The sequence below is a fragment of the Rhinoderma darwinii genome, chromosome 8 (genome assembly GCF_050947455.1).
Source record: "Rhinoderma darwinii isolate aRhiDar2 chromosome 8, aRhiDar2.hap1, whole genome shotgun sequence".
Taxonomy (NCBI): Eukaryota; Metazoa; Chordata; class Amphibia; order Anura; family Rhinodermatidae; genus Rhinoderma; species Rhinoderma darwinii.
This window is the reverse complement of record NC_134694.1, coordinates 103,768,116-103,780,805: the sequence shown is the minus strand read 5'-3', so window position 1 is coordinate 103,780,805 and position 12,690 is coordinate 103,768,116. Positions and strand designations below refer to the sequence as shown.

Below are 12,690 nucleotides of genomic sequence, written 5' to 3'. Positions count from 1 at the left end.
GAGATTAGATCCTGTATTGTACGGTGTGGGGGAGATCAGATCCTGTATTGTACAGTGTGGAGGAGATCAGATCCTGTATTGTACGGTGTGGGGGAGATCAGATCCTGTATTGTACAGCGTGGAGGAGATCAGATCCTGTATTGTACAGTGTGGGGAGATCAGATCCTGTATTGTACAGTGTGGAGGAGATCAGATCCTGTATTGTACAGTGTGGAGGAGATCAGATCCTGTATTGTACAGTGTGGAGGAGATCAGATCCTGTATTGTACAGTGTGGAATAGATCAGATCCTGTATTGTACAGTGTGGAGATCAGATCATGTATTGTACAGTGTGGAGGAGATCAGATCATGTATTGTACGGTGTGGAGGAGATCAGATCCTGTATTGTACGGTGTGGAGGAGATCAGATCCTGTATTGTACGGTGTGGAGGAGATCAGATCCTGTATTGTACGGTGTGGAGGAGATCAGATCCTGTATTGTACGGTGTGGGGGAGATCAGATCCTGTATTGTACGGTGTGGAGGAGATCAGATCCTGTACTGTACGGTGTGGAGGAGATCAGATCCTGTACTGTACGGTGTGGAGGAGATCAGATCCTGTATTGTACAGTGTGGGGGAGATCAGATCCTGTATTGTACAGTGTGGGGGAGATCAGATCCCGTATTGTACGGTGTGGAGGAGATCAGATCCCGTATTGTACGGTGTGGAGGAGATCAGATCCCGTATTGTACGGTGTGGGGGAGATCAGATCCCGTATTGTACGGTGTGGAGGAGATCAGATCCCGTATTGTACGGTGTGGAGGAGATCAGATCCTGTATTGTACGGTGTGGAGGAGATCAGATCCTGTATTGTACGGTGTGGAGGAGATCAGATCCTGTATTGTACGGTGTGGAGGAGATCAGATCCTGTACTGTACGGTGTGGAGGAGATCAGATCCTGTACTGTACGGTGTGGGGGAGATCAGATCCTGTATTGTACGGTGTGGGGGAGATCAGATCCCGTATTGGACGGTGTGGAGGAGATCAGATCCCGTATTGTACGGTGTGGAGGAGATCAGATCCCGTATTGTACGGTGTGGAGGAGATCAGATCCCGTATTGTACGGTGTGGGGGAGATCAGATCCCGTATTGTACGGTGTGGGGGAGATCAGATCCCGTATTGTACGGTGTGGGGGAGATCAGATCCCGTATTGTACGGTGTGGAGGAGATCAGATCCCGTATTGTACGGTGTGGAGGAGATCAGATCCCGTATTGTACGGTGTGGAGGAGATCAGATCCCGTATTGTACGGTGTGGAGGAGATCAGATCCTGTATTGTACGGTGTGGGAGGAGATCAGATCCTGTATTGTACGGTGTGGGAGGAGATCAGATCCTGTATTGTACGGTGTGGGAGGAGATCAGATCCTGTATTGTACGGTGTGGAGGAGATCAGATCCTGTATTGTACAGTGTGGAGGAGATCAGATCCTGTATTGTACAGTGTGGGGGAGATCAGATCCTGTATTGTACAGTGTGGAGGAGATCAGATCCTGTATTGTACAGTGTGGAGATGAGATCCTGTATTGTACAGTGTGGGGGAGATGAGATCCTGTATTGTACAGTGTGGGGGAGATGAGATCCTGTATTGTACAGTGTGGGGGAGATGAGATCCTGTATTGTACAGTGTGGGGGAGATCAGATCCTGTATTGTACAGTGTGGGGGAGATGAGATCCTGTATTGTACAGTGTGGGGGAGATCAGATCCTGTATTGTACAGTGTGGGGGAGATCAGATCCTGTATTGTACAGTGTGGAGGAGATCAGATCCTGTATTGTACAGTGTGGAGGAGATCAGATCCTGTATTGTACAGTGTGGGGGAGATCAGATCCTGTATTGTACAGTGTGGGGGAGATCAGATCCTGTATTGTACAGTGTGGAGGAGATCAGATCCTGTATTGTACAGTGTGGGGGAGATCAGATCCTGTATTGTACAGTGTGGAGGAGATCAGATCCTGTATTGTACAGTGTGGGGGAGCTCACATTCCTCCATGCAGTATGGATAATCCGTATGTCTGTCGTAGGTTGAATGCACCTTCTTGAAGATTTGGAGCGAAAGGGTTGAAGGGAGTCTCAACACTATTTTGCATCACAAAACGTTAATACCGCTAAATAGTGAAGGAAGAAAGCATTAGAAATATATTTATGTTTGTGTCCTTTGCTAACCGTAAAAAAGTACACTAAATCCTCTGGGTTAGTATCCGTTACACCAGCAAGTGTCCTGCATCTTATGAGTATACACTCCCCTCTGATGCGCGGGACTTGGAGAGAAGGAGTAATGACGTAGCGCTGGTAGAGAGACATCAATCACTAGGAGAGGGGAGTGTATACTCGCCGGAGGCAGGGAGCTTTCTGGTGTAATGGGCAGACTCCCTGTAACATGGAACCATTATTACACATATGAATCGGTTCTACCATTGCAGAATGTGAACCAGATCCTAATCTTTGGTTGCAGATTTTGGCAAGTGACATCACATGAAGAATTGTGCTACATAAGCAATAGATCAGATCACTCGCACGGGATTCATTACACACCATGTAATGTCTGTGTGTCAAGCTTCTCATACTCTTTCCAGGAGAGGGCGGTTCAATATATAGAAATAAAATTGCAATTATTACAGCACAGTATATAGTGAAATCCGACTCCAACAAAATTAATAATGGAATATATCTATTCTTTGCGCAAGCAGATCCAACACGTATAAAACCCCCGACGTTTCCAGGAACCAGCAGATGTCACAGTCAAGCTCCTTCCAGCTGTCCAGCTCTGTGCCCAAATCTTTTTTCTCTCGTCAGAACGTGAGGAATAAAATACCAGCTGGCTGGAAAAAGCCAGAGGAAGTGCCACAAAGGCCAACCACATTTGCAGACCCCAAAAAGTAAGTGCACATATGCTTTGTTGGGGGCTGCCAGTCCTAAAATATTAATCATATCTGCCTCCATTCCCATAAACCGTTCTTTGATCATAGCACTGTTAAGTGTCGTCCTACTACTTCTATACCGTTAAGTCCCTTTCTGTTAAGTCCCTGTAAACAGGGCAGCGATCAGCGAGCAAACGCTCATTCATCTGCTGATCGTATCGGCCGACATGATACAAATGTATGGGGACGAGCGATCGGAGTAACGCGCGCTCGTCCCCATACATAGCTCATTGTTAAAGGAGCAAACGAGCGCCGATCAACGAGCTGTCTCGTTGATCGGCGCTCGTTTACACGGCCATGGACGGGCCATGTAAGAGGACCTTAAGAATATAGATCTTCAGCAGGCTCGGCAAATGTTAGCCAGGTCTAGGAGCCAGCAACATCATGTACTCGGTGATGTGTGAGCCCGGCCTTACCTTACACGTCCCTTTTAGTTTTTGCAAAACACCCCCCACCTCAGTCCCCCTTCGCGCTGTACAGTCCGTTTTCCCAGTTGTCTAGTCACAGCAATCCCCCTGCACTCCTTCAGTAGCCACGGCAGACCCAGCCCCATTTCCCCAGTAATCACCACAAGCACGCACATGTGTACTAGTCATTACAGCCAACCTTAAACCTTTCATAAGGGTTCACATCATGGCCACCCGCGCTTCGTCAGCAGGCCCCATGTGCCTCCCAGATGCTCCAGTGATGCACCTGCTGCTGACAGGAAGTTACATGTCAGCAGCCTATTGCAGGCATTATATGACCGCGGCTGCTTGTTTACTCTGTACAGAGCAGCCCTATCTGCTAAAGCCACGTCTTCCAGGATCAGAAAAAACTTAGCTCCCTCTGTTAATCCTGTCAGTCCTGCTTGTAGCCGCGCTCGGAAGGTCCCCAGGGCTGTCTCATATATAATTGTCTTCTATGACATACTGGTCAAATGCCCTAATGGGTACCTGTGCATATTACTATACAGAAGTATACCAGCATATTGTATGTAAAAAATAAAATGATGTCCTTAAATGGTCCATGTCGTTTCGACAGTAGTAAAAGCAAATATAACAAACGTTGTAATATATCTTGTTAGAGAAAATTGCCGCCACTTCTCCTCCCTCCTGTACTGATCATTCTAAAATCCGTCTAGAGGGACCAAACAGATTATCAGCTCACTGAGGGATTAGGTTACATTCTGCCCATGGAAGTCTATGGAGAGGGGAGTGAGCTGCCGGAGACAAAGACGCGCTGCTGCAACTTCTAGTAAATGTTCTATGTCACCGCCGGGGTTCCGTTCATGGGTTCAGTCAGACCTTTCCGTCAGGGGAACCCATGAACGGAGATAAATGGAAACCATTAGCGACAGAAGTATTGCCATTGAAATCAATGGTAACGCAAACGGAAGGCTATGGGTTCCGTTTTGGTTTCCTTTCATGGGTTCCTCTGACGGAACCCTGATGCAGATGTGAACGAAGCCTAGAATAGGAAATAGAAAATTGTAAAAAATATAAAAAAAAAAAAAATTAAGTTATGTCGCTGATAACAAAAAGTGATACTAACCATTTAAAAAATACAAAATAAAAAAATAAAAATATATATATATATATATATATATATATATATATATATATATATATTTTTTTTTGGATATGTATGGAAGTTGGACTGTAAAAATAGCCATGTAAACAGAACAGCATTATATCCCTCTTATCACCAGTGTTCTGAACTGCATGGAGAACCCGTGATCACTATTCTCAAAGGGAAACCATCAACAATTTCTTCCATGCTTCCTGATAGTATCCACATGGATAAAAAAAAAATAATTCTGCTTCTGCTGGTGGTCCACCACGGTAGAAAGAGGCTGACAAAAAACAAAGGAGCTCATTCATAGAAATACATTAAAGGGTCTTGGTTTGCATTATTGCACTGAATGACAAAAGCGTAACGTCACGTTGAATTGCCAATCACTGGTCTGTAGCATTTGTAGCGTCACGTGATGAGACCGTTCGGAGCCCGGGGTACTCCCCATTGTCTGAAGTATTTAGGTCAGCGGTAAGAGACAAAAATGATAGAGAGAGCGGATTACATGAACATCTGTTGTGTGTATGCAAAGCAAGGCGGCTTGTATCTATATAGTATTAGAAGTGTCTGCGTATATGACGGGGCATGTGTTGGTGAATTTTAACTCTTTCTCTTCCTTCTTTTTTTTCTTTAGACAGGTAGATCTGAACACAAAGAACGTGTTTGGCCAGCCCAGGTTACGAGCCTCGCTGCGAGACCTGCGATCACCTCGCAAGAATTACAAGTCCACTATTGAGGATGATCTGAAGAGGCTGATTATTATGGACAATCTGGGGCCGGAGCAGGAGCAGGATTGCATGGTGAGATGACAGATGTCTTTGACGGTCTTGGTTCTGACACAGTCTGCTGTACTGTTTGTAGTGCCAGCTATCTGTTCTAGTCTTTGTGTTGTATCCTTTTGTCATCGACTTTTCTAGTTTTACTTTTTGTCTTTTGGAACCTTTTTTTTTTTTTTTTTTGTTCCTTTGTTCACATCCGCTCCACCAAACAGTCATTTCTTTTGTTCCCTATGGTGGTCCTCCTCCGCCACCTTTCATCGCTCTCTTGGTCCTCCTCCGCCACCTTTCATTGCTCTCTTGGTCCTCCTCCGCCACCTTTCATCGCTCTCTCGGCTGCCTCTGCGTGTCCTGTTTGGGGTTTTACATACTTTAGCCGTCACATTTCTCATTTTTAACAATATTCACCTTGCACCTCCCATGACGCGTCTGATCTGTCAGGTACAAAGGCTGATTTGAAACCCAACATCACACAGGTGTATGAGGCACACAAAGTCATGGCCATATTATCCAACCAGCTCTGTAGGATATGCACTAGGTATGGCTAGACATTGAAGGCTTATGGACATTACATGACGACCTATCTGCAGCACATATTCCCCCTGCTGAGATCGATACCCGCTACTTCATCTGTGTATGTGGTGTGTAATATACAGATAGAGAACATAGCCATCTACGGTAGAGAAGTTCAATTTTGAAGTCCCTATAAAGGGTTGTCTTATTTCAACGATGCATGGCCTTGTGTTCCTTTAGGGCACAGAGTGAAAGCCGATTTAATAAGCCCAAGCAGAGCTGCTAACAAGAAAAGGCTCCTGCACTGGTGAACCAGGTCCGTCCATGTATTATATGGCGGACATTTATTTGCATGTCTGCATGTTATATTACATTTCAGGAAAATGCGAAATTAGTTGTTTGTAGGGGGTCTCGGGAGCCAATTCTTATATTAAAAGGGGTATCTGTGAAGAGCATTGCACAGCAAAAGGGCTGGTGTGATTGTCAGACAGGCAGAGCCTCTATTGACCGCATACAAGGGTCATAAATGTATTCTATATCCTCCTGATGGCACAGGTAGGGCATTAGTGGGACTATTTGGAAAGTCGATGTACAGTATGTTAGCGAATTGGTCCCTATGCACATTCCAAATCTTAGTTTAAACTACTACATAGGACACTAGAAAGGAAGCAAGGACACGATGTTTCCCACAATGTCAACGATTGTTGCATGTGGAAATAGTCTACATTGTGGCATATGTCTTGTCATGCCTTTTACCACTGTTCTCCAGTGACAGAATAGATGTCTGTAATAGATGGCAGTAGAGTAGGAGCGGGCAGGTGGGCACAAGTGGTGACATCTTTCACTAGTGCCTTTTTTTTTTTTAACCACCGGTTTCTACAAAACCCTATAGGGGGCCATTATGACTATGTATTTAGGGGACTCAGCTGCCACTTTTTTTCGGTTCTCCACAGGCTTCCATTTATCACTACTGCAAAAGAGATGGTTGTCCCAAATATAATTCACCAGTTACTTTACACCACTAAACTAACTCCTTTAAATTGTATTATTGGTTTCAGCTGGACTCCCGCATGTTCTATCAGTACCTGCAGATTCGGCACGCTGTGCAGACACAAGCGGCCAGTGTAGACATGACAATACATGCCGCGGGAGTGTTGGAACATATTCCAAAAGCAGTAACGTCAAAAGGATTAATTTCATTGGTTTATCGCAGGTTATTGGCGGAACATCTGGGGGATCCTATGGCACCAGTGAAAGCTATATGGGAGAGGGATGTGGGTCCTATTCCGACAGACCACTGGGAAGCGGTATTGGCAGCAACATGTACTTTGTCCATTAATGTAGCACAACGAAGATCGCAGTTGTTTCTGATACATAGGGATTAAGAGCAGATGCCAAGTGCCCTAGGTGCCCGGAGGAAAAAGCAGACATCCTCCATATGTTCTGGACATGCGGGAGGTTGGGGATTCTGTGGACGGAAATATCGGAGCTAGTGGGGAGTGTTTGAGGTACAGATTCCATGGGATCCTGTGGTAATGCTGCTAGGGTATGTTGGGGATTTGGAGGGGGATAGGATGTCAGGTTTGGCAATCGCTAAAATACTATACCAAGTTAGGAAAGGAATAGCAAAGCACTGGCTGGATGCGGAGCCACCCTCAAAACAAGAAATCATAGGGGCACTTAACTCACAGGTTCTGATGGAATATAGGATATACTCCAAGAGGGGGTCCAAGGTCAAGTTTGAAAAACAATGGGCTAGGTGGATTGATCAATCTGGGTATGCTTCTGCGGAGCTAATGACACTACGGTCACACGTTCAGGTATAAGACTACTGACGGTGGGGTACATACGGAGAGCAGGCGAAGGATGGGGAATGGAAAAGGGGAAGAGAAGGAGATAGGATTGAAAAAGTGGTATCGAGAAGACAGGCTCGGGGGATACAAGGGGGAGTTGGGGGGAAGGGAATGTTTGGTTGGCAATAAATAATTGGGTCTGTGGAAATTTGCTTATACACTGTATGAGAAAGTACAATGACCTGTAAAGATGAGAAGTTTGTTGAATAAAATTGAACTGATTAAAAAAAAAAATTTGTATTATTGCTCCACTCCATTCTGTCTTCCTTATTTTACCACCTTTTGTGGACTGTGGGGACGATAATACGAGGGTGTGATGTGCTCAGAATCCACAAACCCTTTAATAGTTTTCGAATTCTCTTAAATTGCTCCCTCCAGTCACCCCAGAAAACCTTGCAAAGAACACTTTCTGACGAGAGCCTGTGCAGTGGACGCAGAGATGCCGGATTCGCCTGCTCCCCCTCAATAGACTCCTCTCGGGGCACTGATGTCTTCTTTACCAACCCATACCCATCCTGTACTCTTCCTGTTCGCCGCCAGCACCAGCCTGGTATGCCAGAGAAATCCGGTAAGAAGCGCAATGCACAGTCAGTGATGAAACCGATCTCTGCTGATGCATGGAATGGGATTGGGTTACAGGATTCTGTCACATGTAGCGGAGATATTATCTCTGTGTCATTTTTGTTCAGTATACTCTTTACGACGTTCTGGTTTCTGTTGGCGAAAAATCTAAATGTACAGTATGTAATAATGTTCTCCATAGTCATCGATTTGAAAACAATGTAAAAGGTATAACAAAGGAAAAAGAGTCAACCGTTTCATTATTATTTGTTTTCCGCAGCCACCATCTCCTCTTCTGAGCTGTCACTTACTGAGATTCGGGATTCCAGTTCCAGACATGTTGACCCGGGGATGATGCCGCTGCCGGATACTGCATCAGGTCTTGAGTGGTCCAGTCTTGTCTGTGCGGCCAAAGCCTACGAAGGTACAGGTGTGAAATGCTACATGGAAGACTATAGTGAGGACGTGATTACACTTTGTGCTGGTGGGTGTTTGTGTCCATATGTGCCTGCATTGATGCAGATTTTTCTTTGATCCCGAATAGGCATCTTTCGGTTATATTCACACTACTCGGTTTTGTGAATAGATCCTCATGGCGGTGTGCTTTAGGGGGGTCATTGGAAAGAAGAGCAGCTGTGCTTATATTTGTATTGTCCAGCAGATAGTAACAATGAATAATGTAAGGATATAAGTGCAGAGCAGGATTCACTAAAATCAGATGAAAATTTCCTTTCTTCCTTGACAGTGCAAAGAGCCTCCTCACTCTTCTCTCTGAACGAGGCTGTTCTGACTCCTGTGCAAAGTGGTGGCACCGCACACCTCAGCCTGGAGAGGCAGCACACGCCACGCACCACCCCCACCTCAAGGTATTGAGATACTACTGTCCGTGTTTGGGTTTTGTTTTTTTTTGCCTGTCAGAAGATTAGGCTGGTATCTCAAATGTACGCAAAACTCTGAACAGTATTTCAGCCATGAATTAAACCCCATTTTAAGGCCGGATTTACACGAGCGCGTTTTGCGCGCGCAAAAGGTACATAACAGCTCCGTGTGTCATCAGCATTTGATGCGCGGCTGCGTGGTTTTCGTGCAGCCGCCATCATTATGACACTCCGTTTGTATGTTTGTAAACAGAAAAGGACGTGGTGCTTTTCTGTTTTCATTCATACTTCTTACTGCTGTTGTGCGAATCACGCGCGTCACATGGAAGTGCCTCCGTGTGCCGTGCGCGATTTTCACGCACCCATTGACTTCAATGGGTGCGTGATGCGTGAAAAACGCACAAACATAGGACATGTCGTGAGTTTTACGCAGCGGACACGCGTGAAAATCACGGACTGTCTGAACGGCCCCATTGACTAACATAGGTCCGTGCGACGCGCTTGAAAATCACGCGCATTGCACGGACGTATATCACGTTCGTCTGAATAAGCCCTAAGTCAGCATGGCGGTCACTGGGGGAAGCTGCGTCTGGCCAGAAATGTAGTATTACATTCAAATGAAATGCCGACAATGTAATACATTCATAGAGCAGGTCTGACAGAGCTGCTGTTTGTGAGCGGCTCTTCATTCTGAATAATAGAGGGGTTTCCAAATTTGGGACCCCCACCCCCTATGACGTCCATATGTCTTAATATGGAATATGTCCTTCCAAAATATTATAGAGCATTTCCCCAAATTATATAAAAATGAGCAAAGGTTATGTCATCGGTTGGTGGCCATCGTATTGTCACCCAGTTTTACGGAGAACCTATACGACAAAGAATTAACCAAATCGATAATTTTTTTTCATTGGCTTGATAGATTGGACAAATCAAGGACTATTCGGTCTAGCTGGGTGTAAGCTTGTGGTCTCCTATCGCCCTCATTGCAAATTAGAACGGGCCTGATACATTTCATAACTTGCTGCAATACTATATGTAGGTCGGGTCACTGAACAGTCCGGCCTTTCCTCCGTGGCTTTGCGTTAATTCCACGTTATATTGTGTTCTTTCTAGTGATGAAGTGGCTCCTGACCTCACCGGGAAGGTTCTGCAGCTCGAGGTCATGTTGAAACAGCTTCACACAGATCTTCAAAAGGTAATGACGGGCCAGGACTCGGCGGCTGCGGCAGCTTTCTCTTAATGATGGTGTTCACTAATGTCAATCATCGGGGTAATCATCTGCCCTTCGCTTTGTATTTCATTTGGTAATTACCTGTTGTAAAGTCTCACTTTGCACAGTCAGGTTATGTTTACGTTCACCTCATTATAGGTGGGGTAATTAACACTATATATATATATATATATATATATATATAAATACGGTAATTAAATCCTAAGAATGCTTACCTCATTGGAGTAAGGCCTATGGATGGATATATGGCTCGCCAATGCAAAACTATCCTTCTCATCGTCTTGACACCAGGTAAATCATCTTTTGCGCAGTGCTGAGCACCTACGATACCCAGCAGCGTTCTGTGCCATCTGTCACCAGCTTTATTAAAAGGGTATTCCCACCTGAAACGTTAATGGCAGTATGCACAAGATTCGCCTTCCTCCAGTCTGTGGCTGGATGTGGCCACATCGTCTAGAGGAACGAGGTTCACACTACTGTTCCCCTGCTATGTGGGTGTGACCCCCATCTATCAGACATTTTTGGCATATCCGTAGGATAGGTCTCAGATGGTAATACCCCTTTAAAGGGGTTTTCCGGTTTACAAAATTAAAAATACCTGAAATCCATTTCCCCATGTAAATTTTTCATTATTTGCACTCTCGCCCCAGTCTCGTTACTCTATTTGAAAACATTTGTACTTTAATGGGGCGGTCCATGAGCAGAGCGCACGCAGCTGTAAACTACTATGCCCATGGGACACATTTACCAGCCGCCTCTTGTGATGTTTCTTCTCCCTCCCACCCTCATAGTATAATTTGTAGGAAAAGAGAACTGCGGTTACGTGATGCGGCGACGTAGCGGGACAGAAGACACAGCAAGAGCAGAGGGGTGGGCTTGATTTGATGCAAACTGAGACCATAACAATGACGTTCCCTGTGATGCGGCGACACAGGAGATAGGGGAGGAGTGGGATCATTGCGAGTATTCTGGAACTACGCAACTTGTGACCGGGCGGCGATCAGACTAGAAAGCCCAGAGGATGCCGACGTTTTCTATAGGGCTTCTATTACAAAATTATTTAACGCTGGCTGCGCTTACAATAGGTAAAAAAAAAACTTTAACCGGAAAACCCCTTTAAAATTTAATACTGAAAACAAATGAAGATTTAGCTTTTACTTGGAGTTCCAGTTCTCTGCATTCTTCCAATGACTCCACTAAAAGCTGCAGTTCCAGAGGTTTTCTGCTGTCGTCTTCTGCAGCGAAGTCCCATGCTTGGCCATCAATTCTGAGCTTGGGCATCTCTGAATGAAGACGCTGACCAGCAGGGGGCGCATTACCTGAACAGACTCCTAAGATGCGGCAGACCTTCAGAATTACGGCTTCATGCCAGCCGGGCGCACAGACTGTCATAACCCTATACAGAAGCTGCATTTTTCGTTTCATGACTCCATGACGACTCCTTCCATTTGCACCTTGTGTTGTTGCAGGAAAAGCTAGACAAAGAGGCGCTGCAGGTAGAGGTGGCGAGTCTTCGGCATAATAATCAGCGACTTCAGGAAGAATCGCACTCGGCCAGCGAACAGCTGAGAAAGTTTGCAAAGATCATTCATAATGTGGAGAAAAAGGATCATTGAGGTTCCAGGCTCACCGAACTTTCCAAGGGGGGTACAGGGAGCCTACAATATGGTACAACCCGCCGCAGAATGTGGATTCTCCTCTCGAAGTGCCCTGCACTGTAGGACGAATTTTATTTTATTTTTTCTTCATTACGGATGCACGATTTCTCAATTGTCCTTTACATTAATAACTTTTTTCTTTTTCATGTACAGAAACATTTTCCTCCTTTTTGTAGATTTGTAAAAATTAGGAAGTTGAGGAGGGGGGGGGGGGGGGGGATTATTTTTGGCCACATTGTCTGTACAAGTTTCCGTAAGGAATTATGCAAAATGGACAGACTCGCAGGCAGGCGTAGCGCAAATACTGTATCGCAAACCTTCTGGAAAGTAATGTTATATATATATATAATTATATTTAAATTGTATAGGAAAAAGTATATATGGGGGAAAAGGTCTTTGGATGAACCTTTAAAAGTAATGTTGAAGTTTCATACAAATTTATTTTAATATGACGCCAGTCTGACTGGAAACAGGATATTTCCGTGTATATTTTGTTAATATGACGTGTATATAAATCATCTCTTATGTTATAGGGAACAACTGACAATTCTGAGTTACATCATGATAATTTACTAGTAACATCTTAAAAGTGCTCCGGTCACGGTACAGGCGCACTTGAAACAAGGGCATCAATACAATGGCGGTAAAGGGTTAACCACAGCATGCTGATCTGGAGATAACGGTGCCGTATCCTCTGTTCGGTATC

General features: G+C 45.0%; 1 protein-coding gene across 8 annotated transcripts in view; it reads left to right on the top strand.

Annotated features, from left to right (window-relative positions):
- The window catches only part of SIPA1L3 (signal induced proliferation associated 1 like 3), a 114,048-nt gene extending 101,862 nt beyond the window's left edge, over nt 1-12,186 (top strand). For 5 of the 8 annotated variants that reach the window (XM_075836068.1, XM_075836067.1, XM_075836070.1 and 2 more), the window contains 7 exons: nt 2,727-2,915; nt 5,146-5,311; nt 8,032-8,221; nt 8,495-8,698; nt 8,960-9,080; nt 10,209-10,290; nt 11,796-12,186. In XM_075836068.1, the coding sequence (XP_075692183.1) occupies nt 2,727-2,915; nt 5,146-5,311; nt 8,032-8,221; nt 8,495-8,698; nt 8,960-9,080; nt 10,209-10,290; nt 11,796-11,942 (1,099 nt within the window). In that variant the 3' untranslated portion in view covers nt 11,943-12,186. The remainder of the gene's footprint in view (nt 1-2,726; nt 2,916-5,145; nt 5,312-8,031; nt 8,222-8,494; nt 8,699-8,959; nt 9,081-10,208; nt 10,291-11,795) is intronic. The other 3 variants (XM_075836074.1, XM_075836073.1, XM_075836075.1) reach the window with 3 other exon arrangements.
- The last annotated feature ends 504 nt before the right edge of the window (nt 12,187-12,690 follow it).